This window comes from Numenius arquata, chromosome 3, assembly GCF_964106895.1.
Source record: "Numenius arquata chromosome 3, bNumArq3.hap1.1, whole genome shotgun sequence".
Taxonomy (NCBI): domain Eukaryota; kingdom Metazoa; phylum Chordata; class Aves; order Charadriiformes; family Scolopacidae; genus Numenius; species Numenius arquata.
Window position 1 is genome coordinate 39,689,399 of NC_133578.1, and position 16,522 is coordinate 39,705,920.

Sequence of the window (16,522 nt, forward strand, 5' to 3'; positions counted from 1 at the left end):
TAACAGTGATGGAGAGAGAGGCCTGTGTCTTTAAGCTAGAGGAAAAATTTCAAACAGGGGGTTTCGAGTGAAGCTGATACCCCAGGTTGTTTCACACAGCTGCATGGAGATGTATTAAACCCACCCAGGAACGACCTGCTCTGGTAAAACAACTAGTAAGGTTGACCCAATTTTGGGAGATTAAACTGTAAAACTATTACACACATCTATGTCTAGGACATGCCTACATCTGAAAGATGATGAGGATTAAAGCACTGAGTGAATTTAAGGCACAACAGCGTATTCTAAAATATTTCTGTACTTGGGCAAACTTTGCACACATGCCAGACCAAGCTCCAGAGATGCAGGGAGAGAGGCCCCTTACCACAATACTACAACATGCAATACAAAGGCCGTACCTAGGAGCAGACAATTAAAAGCAGCATGCAAAACTGCTAATTAATAAGATTTGTTAACCTTCAGGGGCAATTATATGGACAAGGCAAAACACATACTACAGGATACCAATTTCTCAAGAAGTAAGATTAAAACCCACCAAAACCAGACCCCGTTTTCTTCTTCTGCCTGAGCCTTCTGCCCTTTATCACAGACCTGGCTGCTAACCAGAATAAGGTCTTCAATCTACTGCAACTCTTTCCTGGAAACTTTAAAACCATCCATGACTTAAAGAGAATAGCTACTCTTCCCCAAATGAATCGACCTCATACCTCTTCGGTGTAAAAAGACTTGCTGTTTTCATACAGAAAGAGACAGCTTCTTTCATTTTCAGAAGAAGGGAATTCACACCATCCTGTTTGCTGCTCTTTGGACAAAAGCGGGTGTTTAATTCACGCTGCTGGAGTTTAAAGGATGCACATATACAGTTACCAAAAATCCTCCCTGTTTGTGTTTTATGGCAAGGCCATTACCTAAGAGAGCACATATGCTTGCAGAGGAAATCATAAAATGTCCGAAGGCTGAGCTGGGGACTAGGAAAGAGTAGGTGTGAATTCTCATACGACTGCACACACATTCCCAAATCAAAGAGTAATTACGAGAAAAATTAACACGGGCTTGGGCGTATGACAGGCCTCTCCAGCCACCTTTCTGTGCCACTCACCAACACGCTTTCATCGACTGAGGGAACACACATCCCTTGAGAAATACCAGGACAACATCCCCTTCTTCTGATGGAATTTTTGGATTTTTGGAGGCTTAGGGGAATGCAAGGGACACATGACTAATAAGGAGCTGAGAATTGCTTACTATTGAATGTCACAGCATAGATATCTTTAGGATAACACTTGTTTTGTTCAAGTGGAGGAACAAAGGGAATAAACAAGAAAATATCCCTCATCGGAAACTCAAGCTTTGTCACATATGTGGTTTAACCGCAAATGCAGCACCTCTATTGCAAGCTCTGCCCAGATCTTCCATTAGCTGGAGATGAAATGTGGACCGTCTAATCTCCTCACATAAGAGGAAACTTCATGAGAAAAGAGGTGATAGACAAGACAGGCAGACAAGGTGAATGGACTGTGCCTCAGTATGTCCTATTGTCTTTGGAAACTAACTGCCTCAGACTTCCACCCCCCAGGACAAAGGACCTGACATCAGCAGCACCAAGACGTGACTGGGTATTCTGCCCCCACCACACAAACCTTCAAGGTGGAGAGTAGAGTTGAATCCTCAAAGGGTCTTCTCCTGCCCAGGGAAATGACTTTAATACTCCCACTAGTCTTCCCTTACTGTCACCCCTACTGCAGTGCCTATACCAGTGCCCAGAACAGCCTCACAGGTGGTACCAATGCCTCAGCAGGAAGAGGGGGTGGGAAAAAATAACCCCCATCTGTGAAGCTTCTCCAGGTAACATGAAGCCGTGATGGAGAGAGTGGAGGTAGGTCTAGAGTGAATCAGATTCCTTGGCCCATGCCTTGCATAAAATCCACAGCCTGCTAAGAAGAGGGCCACCTACCTGTTTAGGGACATGATGCACTTAAACTCTGCTTTTTCATTCACCACTGTCTGGTAGATGCAGTTATTCATCCCCTCCACACCAGGGCTGGGAGTGCAGTTTGGCCCTAGGACTGGCCTCCAGCAACCTACAGGTGTTCGCCCCGTTCCTGAGGGAACACAGGGATCCAACAGGCAATCTCAGCTTCACCAGAGGGGAGACCGAGCACCCTGTGACCTCTCTGGACAGGCCAAACAGAGCAGCCATGAGCTAAAAGAGCAGGTACAATGCACAGGGAACCCACCACTGCTGTCATGCTATGTGTTGGACACATGGTGTGAAAGAAATAAACACAAAAACTGGAAAGCAGGGTCAAAAATAAGAGGTGTGAAGAAAGCAAAAGTCAGTTAAAAGAAATAAATAGGAGGTTCTAAGTCACCGAAGTTTAAACGACCTATCAGAAATGAGGGGGCAGAATCAACCCCATGCTTTTGCAGTAACAGTGTCTGCTGTTCTATGATATGCTCCAGTGTACCACCTGTAACACCACTTGCAGGTGATCCTGCCAGCCAGGGCTATACTCCTAGCAGGAGCTTCTGCCAGCATCACTCCACCTGTGAGGGATTACAGCTCTTCAAAGCCACGGGCTGACCCGATGGTACCAGCAGAAGCCAGTAATGTGGACTTGGCTCTGGATCAAGGGCACATTTTGCTGGGCTGCATAAAAAGGGGTTTGTCCACACACAGACTTGGTAATGCTCAGCTGTATGGGAAGAGTTAAAATGCTGTGGTTGCTCTAATGTAATCACACCCGACCAGGGTGCTTTAGGACTACCACAATTACTCCTGTGCGGAACAGGAAATAAGCTACACCAGTATTAAGGTAATTCTGAACATGTCTCATTATGGGGCTGCAAAAATTAAACATAAAACAATGCCTGAGCAAAGCAATTATCATAATAAAATTCCTACTTTTGACAAGGTCTAACGTGTGCCATCTAAACCTCCATCTTGAAAGACCGACGGCCTCTGTGATTCAGAAAAAAGGCAAAAGGGGAAAAAAGCAGCACAGAAACTTGAAGGGACTCCCCCCAGTGACAAGAGTCAGGAGAAAAACTGGGCCTCTGGTCACCTAGCCCAGAGCCATATCTGTCAAGCTTCATTGCTTCTCAGGGATAATAGCAGCTTTGCTTCCTTTCATTGGGATACAGCAGTCAGCTGGCTGGACCCCAAAAAAGCGTTCACCACTCTAGGCAAAGGACAACATGCCATGGCACAGGTTCTCCACCCAGGCTGACAACGGGTCTTGGTACTACAGAGAGCAGTGACACAGCCTTCTCTTAAATTTTCTACAGAGCTGCTTCAAGGTGGATCCCCCAAGGACTTTCATTCACTGAAATCACTGAGGAAAAAGCAGAAGAGGGCTATGCCTTCTCCTCCTGGCTAGAATAGCATCGCTCCTCCAAGGTGACCTCTTGGCACTGGAAGGTGAATGAGCACCGCTCACCCTCATTACTGCACAAAAATGACACAGGTAGCTGCATTTTCACCTGTAAACCTAGTCCTGCAAACTGTCACTTAGCCAGAGGACTAGACAGAGCCAGTGGCCCACAGGAACGGGAAACAGGCCCTCAAAACAATTTCCCAGAAAAAAGTACCCGTCAATTTCAACAAGAGTGGCACCTTCCCCCAGATTAGGGATGGGAAAGACAGAGTCCTCTCTAACAGGTACCTCATCATCTATCATGCTATCAAAGTACCGTATTTCAAGGAAGATTAGGATTGCTCTTTTTGTTGGCATGTATGAGAAGGAACTGAAATTCCAGAAGCAAACACTGAAAACTTGCTGACTACAAAGCTAGCAAGAGCACTGAGTGTTGTAACAGGGTGTGTACCAAGGAAAGTTAACTGAACCTGACAGTCCAAGAGAATAACAGAAGCTCCCTAAGAAAGGTGTGTGCTGCAACAAAGCCCTGGCAGATGACCTCTCAAGAGGCTTCCATCAGAATGAATAAAAACCTATTTAATGAGATTAACTGATCATTTCGCTCCACCCTCGTTATAACACTCACTGAGAGAGAGGAATTTTTTCGCAGTCGAGTGTCTGATTCCATGGGGAATGCCAGAGAGACTGTGACAGAAGATATAAAAAACACACAGGGGAACCCTCCACCTTCAGAGAGTAGTTACTTAAACACCTAGTCGTTTCAGCGGCTACTTGGTTTTCATCTATGCACAGACTTTGTATCAGAGGAACTACTTCATGATTTTAACTATACTAGTGTGAAAAATACAAGGTGATATTTATGAAGGTACAACAATCCAAGGTGCATCTCAGCAGGTATTTCATTTCCAGTTTGTTTTTTTTTTTTTTAAGAAGGAAAAAAAAGAAACAAAAAAAAAGAGTGTAACGCTATTCTGCAGAGCTTTGGTTTCATACATGTGGACAAAGCCCTAGATTTTAGATTTCTGTTATTTTATTTTTATTGTTTGATTTTTCCTCCTTAAACTTCAAGAAAGCTAAACCCAGTGGCTAAAACTTTCACCAGTATTATTTCCCCAGCAATACTCAGGGAGCCTGAGGTTAAAATACTGAAGCAAAGTCATTGCTTCTATACGTGTCAAAATAGCTCACTTCGACCAGTTCCCTGCCACGCTGTATTGAGCTTATCCCTTATGTCTAAGCATGTCTTGGCATAGTGCATCTTCACCACTCATCAACCTCATTCCACAGCTGAGCTCTCTAAACATCAAACTGTTAAGCTTGGAAAGTTAGACACAAAGGACTGGAGGACATCTCAAGCGACCGTCAGAAGTCCACCTCCCTGCACTGAGGCAGGATCAAAGACACCCAAACCAATAGACGTTGCCTACCCTACTCCTTGAAGTCCACTGAGAAAAGAGATTCCTCAGCATCTCGAGGTTATCCACTCCAAGTTTTTAGCACCATATGCAGTGTTTCACACTTTCCAAGATATTTGGAAGAACTGGAGACCTGAACCTCCACTTCAGAGCACAGCAGTTTGGCTGCCAGAATTCTTCATGCGCCAGTGCAGGTGTCAGGGGAGTGACTGCCTCAAAGAACTAATTCAGTTCCCCCCCTGCAGCCCAGCCCAGCCAGCTTCAACCACCCTCCCTAAATAAAAGCCTCCTGCAGAGGCTCAGCCTCCAACACTTCATCCTACTGAAAAAAACATACTGAGCCAAAAAGAATCCCAGTGCAAGGTCCAGCCTCACGTGCCTGGGCCATAGACCCCGGCGATGGCAAGGCTTGTTTGCCACATAGCTGAGGCATGAAGCAACCTCTAATTTTATGCATTTTCATTCCAAAAGGCAGAATGCACAGTTACGTTTCTTCATCCATACAGATGTGGTGCTTATACAGCTGTGGTACGTGAAACTTTCTGCTGAGGGCAACACAACTGTGATAAAACAGGGCTTGCATGACAATGTAGAGTTGAAAAATTAAAGTAATCAAAGAAAGATTTGGGTCTTCAAAGTTAACCAAAAAAAGAAAAGTGATAGTCCACCCCAATCTCTGGGAATATAGTATCGGCTACATTATAATAAGACCTTGCCCGAGTTCTCTTTAAATACTGCTGCTGAAATCACTCAAACTTAATACTGTTGACCCAACAGTTATCTTGTCAGACAGCGCGATCATTCCCCAACACGGAGAAAATGCAATCGCTTCATTATTTTCAGCAGAGTCAGTTGACAATGTTTATTTTCTTAATAAATTATTTCTCATAACTTCGTAACAGTTTAAGCTACTATAAACACATCTTGAAAGCGTACCACAATTTTAATCAGTTGCAAACATCAGATGTTGAGTTTGATATTTATGATTGTTCTGTTTCGTTTAATGGCTCCTTTTGTCTATGAAAGCAAAGATAAGAAAGTTATCTAGGACATGGACTGTAAAGTCTCTAATTTAAGAGGAAACTTCCTCTGTCACTGACTATCAGATACTAATAGCTGCTGTTCCTATTTTCCATATAATACCAGGCAAGTGGTTTTAGAGTAGCATCCTTCATCCTGTACAAAGTAGTCATTGAGTCAACTAACCAAACAACTGTGTTTCCAAAGGGGACATTCTTTTAAGTCCATTTTAACTTACAGGGGAAAAAAAAGTAATATATCTCTCAAATAACTACAGTAAGAACTCAGCATGGTATTAAGAGGAGGCAACTGGAAATTATTTCTTTTTAAAGCCTCTTTTATAAGGATTCCCCATCAGGCTGTAATTAGCATGCCAGTTCCTATTCTGAGGTTCCTGATCAGTTACACCCCAATTCAACATTCACCAAAGGCAACAAGACAGGCTCCCTTGAACTCGGTGGGGTCTAGAGGAGGGCTTAGGGCCATGCAGGGAACTCTCTAGTACCAACACAAAGTTAATTGAGCAGGCCTTTGATGCCCAGCTCTGCGTGTCAGCCCTTGGAAGAGTTTTCCTACCAAAGATCAGAAGAAAATCTGGACTTCCAGATTTGGGGCTATGTAAATGTAACATCCGTACTCAGTAGGTATAGCATTAATTTGTCTTTTGCTGTAGAGGAAAGTGAGATGATCTATCAACCTATTCAGTTTGACTGTTTACATGCATCTTGAATCTTTGCTTACATAAAACTACAATAAAGTAATTTAGAACAGAGCATCTGCCAACATATATACAGTACTCTGCTAAAGGCAGATACATACCATAAGGTACATGTAAGATCATTAGTTAGCTATGACAGGCGATTTACTGTGATTTATCTTTCAGGATCATCTCATTCACAAGGAAAATTGAGCGTAAGCTCCATCCATAACCTATACATCCCATCTAGATACTTGAAAATGATAATAAGTTAAAGGATGCAGCAGATAACTCTCCAACACAAGCCAAAGTATTTAACCCAAAAATCTTTTGGAATAGAACCTGAAAATATCAGTAGCCCAGCCAGAACTCCTACTAGCACGGATTGCCAGGGGCTAATGAACATAGAAAACTCTTTACCTAGCACATAATTTCACTGTTGCTGGGAGAGCACTGCTCAGTTGTTTCAGTACAGATCCAAGAAATTTCCTTCTTATGGTTTTGTCTCTGTTTGAGCCAGACACAAATTAAGGCTAAATTAAGAGCTGTGGTTCAAAACAATTCAATGGAATGCAAGAACAAAGGTCAGAACTTAGATTTCTACCCTGCAGGTGCATATCCTGAGCACACAGCTAAATGGGGCCATCCACCTCCTCGGGACGACTGGCAACAAAATCAGGAGTGAAACATTTGGGGTCTGATCAACATACCACCTCCTTCATTAGCAAACCCTACCCAGCCAGAATGACATGCCCTGGGTTTCACTATAGCGGCAGGCCAACCAGTCTTCAGTGACTCCACCAGATCAGTCTTCAGTGACTCCACCAGAAATTAAAACCATACCAAAATACAATGCAGCCACTTCCTCCACTTGCAACAATGGATCAATCCATTGGGAGCTACCAAAATCATACAAAATATTTTGAACAGCTATTCTTCCTCACTCTCCCACCTCTACCGCTCCTAAAAAAATATTTAAAAAAAAAAAAAAAAAAAAAGAGGGGAAAAAAAAAAATAGGAGGTTGTGGGCCCCCGGGTTACTGAACCTTTAAAAGGATTTCCTGTACCCCACGAAACAGGTGGAAAGCTCTAAAGCACAGCCTGGCGATTTAGTCTACACATGCCAGATTCAAGATTTGGCCAAAAACCTTAAATGAACCAATGTAACAGCTGCCACAAAAGCCGACAACCTCTAATCAATACCTTCCATGTTTAAGACAGAACAAACCGCCTTTCTACAAAACATTCTTATGCCTGCAAAGAGTAAATAAATTACAACGAGTTTAAGATGACTGAGTTTTGCTTGGCTTAGGAAACCCAGGCAGAGCCCCTAATTTTTCAACAGCAGCACATGCTTAACACAGAGCAGCACCGATGAAAGGAATTGAGACACCTGTGAGAGACCAAAAAACACATCTAAAAAATAAGATATTCACCAAGGCTGCAGATACACATGTGTTGCCAGAATTAACGAAGCTTAAAAATCATTGAAAATGTTCACACAACGAGCATGTAAACATTGAACATGTAAAGTATTTTTGCATGACTTCATCCCAGAGCTTTTTATTCCCTAATTTGACTTCAGTTTTTAGTCCAGATTATAAAGAAGATTTAAAACAGGGAGCTTTTTTTCCCCTTCCAATGAAGGCTTCCATTAATAAAAAGGAAACAAAGAAAATGAAGAAAGTGAGTAGTAAAACTTTTACAACATAATAAAATATATCAGAATCCCAGTGCAGCAGGATTGGAATTGTCTAAAGATGCTGAATTATGATCGGTTGTCATATAAAGTTCAGTCCAGAGTATTAGCAATCATATTCTCTAGCAACATGTATATAATTGGGAGATCTTCATAATAACCCTCAGTTTTAAGGGCTCATAAAAACTGTGTTTTACTCGTAATTTGGAGGAGGAAAGAAGAATTCTTAAAGGAAAGTAACATCTTTTTCTCAGTAAGAAAGACTCTGAAGGCAATACAGTGTGTATTTTAAAAGCAAGCAACCCTAAAAGCCCTCTTTTTCTTTCACGGTTTTCAGCAGGGTATTATACAAACACTAAGTGTAAAAAGATAAATGTGGAACTATAGTACACACACTAGAAAGAAAATTAGTATCACATACAGAGGAACCCCCTGAAAATATATTGGAAGCAAAGCATGTTACGTTATTTTCGGATACTAGGACAGAGGTACTTTAAGGTAAATATCTTGATGTAACATTGTAACCAACAGTAAAACAAGCTATGGCACTCACACACACCAAAGAAAGGATGTTGGGTTTACAAATGTGTGTAAACTACATTTATTCACCTCCAAAATATAGTATGAACATAATTATAAAAATATTATCAGCATGTGACACTCTCAGCAGACTCCTAAATATCTACATTTTCTCAATTTCTCCCCTGACATTCTAAACCAAAATCCTTTTAGTTTGTTAGAAAGTCAACTACTGAGTGCCATAAACTTCCAATTATCCCAGCCACTTTTGGACTTGCCAAGGCAAAGCTAGGGTAATGAACAGGATGCTGAAGTTTCTATATGGAATAGTAAAATACAACCTGTCATCAAACCCAGACACTTTAACTTCATACTTTTGCCAGAGTAAAGCCTTTTTGTAAATAAAATGTGTTTGTTTTCAAATAAAGCTACTTCAAGCTGTTTTGGGAAGCACAGTAAGTAATAATAACAACAACAACAATTTCCATTTGGATTTCAAAACCTGATGAAACAAAACCAGCACATGTCAAACCTAGTGTTTTCCTACCTGGAACAGGTAAGGACCAGCTCTCAAATGCCACCTTGGGATAGTTCAGACTAGCAATCCCGTTCATGTTTAGATGAGACACCAGCATGAACAAGAAAGAAAAGAAAAGGAAAAAAAAAATAATAATCTACCCTGTCCTTCTCTTCTTTTATTAGCAACTCCTACAGCAATGCTTAAGACCCAGTAAGCAACCTCAAGACCCGGAGGACCAGACTAACCCAAAAGCGCTGCTAGAGAGAAAGAGGTTTAAGAGGTGACTTACTGCTTGCCATGTGACTGGGGGAGGTATGCTGCCCATTGGGTGTGCTGGAGGTGAGGTCAATGGCCATGCCGGAGTGCTCCCTTTCGGGCGAAAGCTCATTGTCACCTGCTTTCACAAAACAAGTCCCCCGTAAGTTTCCATCCCCTTCTTCAGCAGGGCAACACAACAATTAAAAAAAGTACAACTCCCTCGCTCCCTTTGGCCCTGCCCTTCCCTCCTTTACCAGCAGGGTCTTTCAGAGCCTGTAAAAACTGGACTCTCAGTGGCCACAAGTAAACGTTTGACTGACTGATTTTAACAGCCCCCTCAAACCTACTGTCACCAGTCTTCTATGCACACACCTGTGACAAATCTTGCCCCAGCTGCTTTGTCTCAAGAGAAGTTAGAATTACTTTTCTATTAGCAGAGGCTGAGAATTGGGGCTGGGCAGAAGACTGAAGTAGCACTTTACCATACAGACCTTCCCCTCAAAAGGCTCTTGGTTAACTGACAGTTAAACAAAGCACTTAAACTAAGACATTTTGCCGTGACACAGAAAACAGGAGAAATGCATAGTGAAAGGCATAAAAAGTTTTTGGCTGCAATTTGAATTTCTGTAGATGAACTCTCTCTCATTTGCAAAGTTCATTCATCCTCAGTAAATATTTAAACCTAGAGCTACTCACCCATGCACTCATCCCCATGCATTTTTCAGTCATACACAAAGTTTATATTTAAATGCTATTAATTCAGCATCATCTCAAAGCAAAGACCATATATAAGGAAGCTAAAGTTTCAGGCACCTGCATTATAGAAAGGGCAGTGGGAAAAGGAAACTAATTCAGAATAATCAAATGAAATGACTACTTACATGTTATATATCCATCAGCAGCCTCTGCTTCCATAGTCAAAGTGCAGTGCTGCAAGGCAGAAAAGTACACCCTCAAAGACGCCTGTCAGTATCAACCATTAAATGATTAAACTTACTTAAAGCCCTAAGTAGTTGCCCATTTTACTGCTGTTGCAACCATTGCCTAGAGAAACACAAGTGTACTGCATGTGCTCATTTGCAAAGCACTGAAACTCTTCCTGCAAATTATCTGAGTAGAGAAATTCAGCTGTCTCCTGGGCAGGCAGCACTGGGATCATCTTGGTCCAACTGTACCCATTTCTGTCCCCCACTCGCATTTTTACCCAATCTGAGAGTTTTTTCCCCCCTGACTTTCCACTTGTTTTGTTCAAGCCAGGATGGTAATGCTTTATCAATTATCAACTCTCACAGCCAGAACAGACTTTGAGGAGATGGATACAATTAACAATTGCTCTTTTCACACACACGCTCCAAGAGACTCCATCCTGATCTAAACAAAATAAAGCCCTCCCGCGCCCGTTCCCCTTCGAGAGAGTTATTACAACTCTTTGTCTCACACCACCGAATGTGCACACACACACACCTGTACACGCACCTGTTCACTCTAACCCTATTTATCTGCCACAGCATGGGGCCGAACGTCACACTTAATACTCTCAGATCATGCATTTTGTGGCATGAAGCAATCTTAAAGTTTCTGGAAGCACTTTGCTGACACAGAACAAGCTATTACTTTCCAGAAACCCAAGTAACTGTATAGAATGACACCCCCTAGCTATCATTTGATATATATTGAGGGAAAAAAAAAAAAAGAGAGAGATCAATAATCATAACTATGTTCTTTTAAGTGGAAAAGTTAAGAATCTGACATGACCAGAGGAGAATTTTATTTCCTCTCTCCCTCCACGGCCTCTTTTTTGCCTTTAGTTTCAAAACTCTCACTGCACCAGGCAGCTAAATTATTCACAATGAGCCATTTCTGTATTGATCGCCAAGTATATTTAGCCCTGGCTCCTGGAATTTCTCCATTACTTACTGGAAAACAGGCAGCTTCACTTCTTGTCTCCAAAACCACTTCCCTCCCCCTCTCTTAACCTGCTTTCCTCCCCCTCCTCTCCCCCATGCCTTTCCCCCCAATAAATAAATACTTTTCTCTGCTCTCTTCTTTGGTATAAAGCAGATCAAATTCCCAAGGCATTCAGCACATAACACTTAAATTTCAACCTGCCCAGCTGCTACCAAACTCTCTTCAATTACTGATTTTCACATGACTCTTAGAAAAAGAAATCTCAAAAAAAAAAAGTTTTCAAAACAGGTAAGCCGCTTCCTCAAGCCCTTCAAAATTACCTTATCTTCCCCCTAGTCCAGGTAGGCAGGCACACACTGAGAAAAAGAAAGAAACATCAGAAGCAACAGGGAAGGATCATCCCAGCCAATGAAGTGGAAGGAAAGAAAGGGGAGGAAGGGAGGAGGAAGAGAAAGGAAGACAAAAAGAAACACAGAAACATCCATAACCGAAATTAAAACACGGTTTGATTTTTATTTTTTATTTCTTCCAGGGAGGGAGGAGGACAAAGAGAAGGGAGGAAAGAAAAAGTTTGGTAACCATTTTTAGGCTGGTGATGGCAAATCCCAGCTGCTAAGCCTCCCTCTCCACGACAAATGGAGAGAGAGAGTTTTGCTCGGGCTGAAGACACGGGAGAACAGGGAAAGTTTAAAAAATATTTTTTAAAAAGAGGGGAAGAGAGAGAAAAGGGGGGGGGGGAAGAAGGGGGAAGGGAGAGGGGAGAGAAACCCGCCCCCGGCACTTACAGGTGGGGCATTCGGAGCTGGGGAGCCGGGGAGCCCCGGGGATGAGCCGGCGGGGAAACGCGCTCAGGAATGGCACATACTTTGAAGGAAGATGAAGAACAAAAAAAAAAACCAAAAAAACCCCACAATAAAAGAAAGAGAGGGAGAGGGAGGGAGGTCAGCCGGTGCTACAGCAATGCGATTAACCAGCGGGGAGGGAGAGAGAGGAAAACTTGATCCACCGGTTCCTTACGAATCGGCACGAAAACGGGGGGGGAGAGGAGGGGATGCGGGGCGGGATGGGGGCGAGGGGATTTGGAAAGGGACGGGGGGGGGGGGGTGGAGGGGGGGGAAAGCCGGTAGAGGCACTCACACCCCACGCAGGAAACCTAGGCCAACTTCCCCGGAGTGCTGCTCCGGCCCTGGGCGACACCGAGCTCCGCGCCTCATCCCTGCCTCTCCCCGCCCATACCACAACCTGTCAAAGTCATGGAAGTCCTGCCTCATTATTATTTTTTTTTTTTTCCCATTTTATTTTCTCCCTGTCCCTTCCACACACCGCGCACGCACACACACATACTACACCCTGTCTCTCTTCCCCCCCCCCCCGCCGCGCCAGGCCGCAGCCCCCCGGGGGCCCGCAGGTGGCGGCGGGCGCTGAGGGAAATGGCAGTTAGGGCCGGGGCTGACTAACGGAGCGGGCGAGCTCCGGCACACGCACACCCCCGCCTCCGCCGCCCCTCTCGGGATGGATTTTTGGGGTGGGTTTGGTTTTTTGGGGTTTTTTTTTTTTTTCGGTTTGGTTTGGCTTTTTTTTTTTTTTTTCGGGGGTGGGGTGGTGTAACAGCAACAAGTCACGGGAGCCCACCGCCGTGCGGGAGATGCTGCACAACCGCACTTTACAGTCGTTGTGGAGACCCCTCCACACACACAGAGACACACACACACACAGAGACAGAGCCCCGCCGTCCCCGCAGCCGCCTCGCACACCGGACGGAGCTGTCCTCCCCGCCAGGGAAAGAAAGACCGGGGTGAGGGGAGAGAAGAAGGGGGGGGGGGGGGGGGGGAGAAGAGGGGAGAGAGGGGGAAAAAAAGAAATAAAAAGAAGCCAGGCGCAGATTTACCTCAGCCGCGCAGGCAGTGAATCACTTCCATCACCCTTTTGTTTGTGTTTTTATTAGTGTCGGCTCTCTCTGCCTAGTGGAGGTGTGTTTGTGCACGGCAGTTGGCTATGGAAACTAAGGCAGTGGAGCTGTAGCTAAGGGTAATCCTGTTTTTACTTCCTCCATCTTCAGAGAGCAGGGTTAGCCTGGGACAGCTGGTCAAACCCCGAGAAACCGATCCGGCGGCGGCGGCGGCACCCGCCCGCCCGCACTCTCTCTCTCTCACACACACACATACACACACATACACACACACACACACACACTCTCTCACACTCACACGGACACGGGCGCGCTCGCAACGGCCGCGCGCGCGCCGTTCCTCCTTCCCCCCTCCCTCCCCCCTTCCCGCGGCGCCTCACCCAAGGGCCGGCATGGCAAAGCGCGCGAGGCGGCGTCGGGGCGAAGGAGGGGGGGGGTTGGGGGGGGGGGGGGGGGGGGGGCGCGCGGGTGGCGGGTGCCCGCGCCGGCAGGGCCGCTCAGCACGCTCGGCAATCGATTAGAGGACAAGTGCCGCCGCCGCCGCGTGCGCTCCGCGCCTCACGCGGGCGGGCAGGCGCGCGCGCCGCTCCCCCTCAGGGGCAACCGCCGCGTCCCCGTCGCCCGCACCCCCACCCCGGGCTACCCCGCAACTTCCCCCCCCGCCGCCTCCTCCTCCTCCTCTCAGGAGCGGCAGCCGCTGTACCGCCGCCGGGCGGGTGAAGTTGCCGGCGGAGTCATGATTCAGCACTTCTATTTTTAACCGCCGGGGCGGCCGCGGGCGCGCAGCGACCGCGGCTCTCCTTCCCCCCCCCCCCCCCCCCCCCCGCCGCCTTCCTATGGGCTTAGCGCTAATTGCCGCCGCGGTGGGAGGCCGGGGGGCAGCCGGAGGATGGCGTCAAGCCGAAGGGAAACGGCGCGGAGCTGCCGTGCTTGTTATCTAATTCGAGATTCAAAGTACATATGAGGTAATTTCTTTCCCTTTTTGTAAGTGTTTCGCTTGGAGAGAAAGCCTGGTTAAAATGAAAGCCTTTCCACGCTATTTCCCCCCCTCTCCCGAGAGGTCAGTGTGGTGGGGAAAGGGGGTAAAAATAGCGTTATTCTCCCGAGGCAAACCCTTGCCAAGGCTGAAGTAACGCCTCCCAGTGCCACAGTCCCACCTCGGGCCCTGACCCAAACCCGCCCCAGCCAGTTGGCACATCTACAGCAAGGCAGTGCCCGCTGTCTTCTGTGCAGATGGTGAACGCTTGATGTGCTTTCTCACAGGAGCTTTCCCTTGCCTTCAACAGGTCTTGGATCAGGTGCGTTAGCACCATCCTTTTGTCTTTGAGCATCTCCTCGTGGAAGCTGAATTGCTGGGTGCCGGTGACAGTGGTAAGGCCATTATTAAGCACCAGAGTTAACAGTCCATTAAGAAGCTCTGGTTGTATATGTCATGCATTACATACATTCAAAGATATTATTAAATTTAAATTTGCAAAGTTAAGCACACAAACACTAGGAAGCATAGGAATTCATGCTGCCCCCACACTCTTGAGCTTTTCATCCAACAGTGCAGCCAACAGGAATAACAGGGACCTATCCTTTATTTTGGCTGGCACGGAAGGGGAATAACACACATTTTGCCAGTGGGTTGCACTGATGAGAGTACCTTCATCACTACATATCCACATTCTTTGTGTATCAAGAGCGTGCAAAGGCTTTAGAGACTGTAAGTTTTGCTTTCAAGCAAAATCTTAACTGCACCCTTAACTCTTGCTCCAGCTACACATGAGAGCAGTTACCCTAAGAATAGTACTGTTGTTAGAGGCGGTAGAGTAAACCCCAGGTTTTATTAGCTCAGGCCACTTCACATCCAATGACATTTTGCTGTGTAGTGGCAGAGCCACCCTATCCTGAGAGAGGGAGACAAACTCCACTTTTAAAAAAATACATTAAATTATTCAGCCAGCCAAAGACTCTGAAGTTAATAGCTCTCTCTCCAGTGCTACAAATTTTAGCCAATTAGTCATTACGCCATGTCTGTGAAGTGGGTTAATTTAACTCTTCTTATTTTGCATAGGAAGGAGGCAGAAAGGTTAGGGGACTGGCCCAAGGCCACAAAGAGCACTCAGAGCTGAGCCTAGAAAGCAGACTTCTTGTTTCCCACGCCTACATTTCAACAACTAGACTTGGCTTGCCTACTTCAGAAAATAGACTGGCATAGCTATAGCTGTGTAATTATACCATAACAGTTTATGCTGGAATAACTCTATTTGCGGACATTCTCCTCCAGATGGAAAGTGACTTCCCAAAAGCTGTCCAGATGAATGCACTCAACAGCACACACTTTGGGGTTTGGGGTTTGCCTCCCTCCCCCCCCCCGGCCATCTTCATTTGGGGAGGGGGGGTCAAAATTCCAAAGATGTGGGTCTTGGCAGCATTTTGAAGCCTTTGATGACTTTTACAGACCATTGAAAAGCAGGGACAAATGCAAAACGTGTCATTGAAATGCTACAAGTCTTGTTGTCAAGATTTTTATGGTGCTTTTTATCAAAATGTTGAAAACTGAAAGCTTCCAGCTGGCTCTCCTTACAGGTAATAATTTAATAGCTAACAGCTTTTCTCCCAAAGCTGCTGGAACCTGCTTGAGCCACCGAAGCTGATGGGAAAAGCCAGACCCATCCTCTACAATAATTATTTCTGATTTTTTAATCCTGCTGCTCCATAAACTTTCAAAATCAAATGAAGCTGTGGAAACAAGGAGGATTCACCAAAGGAAAAGTAAGAGACAGGGAATAAAGTGAAAGGGTTTACCTTTAAAAATAGTCTTGTTAACTCCAAGGACTGCAGAGATGAGTGCATCTTCACTACAGCAACCCGCGGGTGAATCACTGGTTTCAATACAAAACTCAGCTTGGGGGCTGCAGCAAGAGCTCCTCGGTGATTTACATCAACCACTCACCTGCCCCCAAATGATACTTGGCAGAGCAGCTGTCTTGATCTTGAGGACCAAGCGATGATTTGGGGACCAGGAGACCAGCGTTCACATCCAAGCATGGTCAGGGGTCCTCCTCATAACTTCAGCCAAGTCACTGTTTCTCTCTCAGTTCTCCATTTCTAAAATGCAGTGAACAATGCAATGAGAGTTTTTATTCTGCTGAGCAATGCCCCAGGAGCAATCCTCCGCTTTGCCACGGACTGCTGCCACGTTATAGAGG

The 16,522-nt window shown here is 45.4% G+C and overlaps 1 protein-coding gene across 6 annotated transcripts in view; it reads right to left on the reverse strand.

Moving 5' to 3' along the window:
* IKZF2 (IKAROS family zinc finger 2) overlaps nucleotides 1-11,068 on the reverse strand; it is a 108,309-nt gene extending 97,241 nt beyond the window's left edge. For 3 of the 6 annotated variants that reach the window (XM_074146054.1, XM_074146055.1, XM_074146052.1), the window contains exons 1-2: nucleotides 10,390-10,423; nucleotides 9,540-9,644 (exon numbers count right to left, since the gene is read on the reverse strand). In XM_074146054.1, coding sequence (XP_074002155.1) covers nucleotides 9,540-9,644; nucleotides 10,390-10,423 — 139 coding nt within the window. Of the gene's footprint in view, nucleotides 1-9,539; nucleotides 9,648-10,389; nucleotides 10,439-10,984 lie in introns of those variants that run through there. The other 3 variants (XM_074146056.1, XM_074146053.1, XM_074146051.1) reach the window with 2 other exon arrangements.
* Between the last annotated feature and the right edge of the window lie 5,454 nt (nucleotides 11,069-16,522).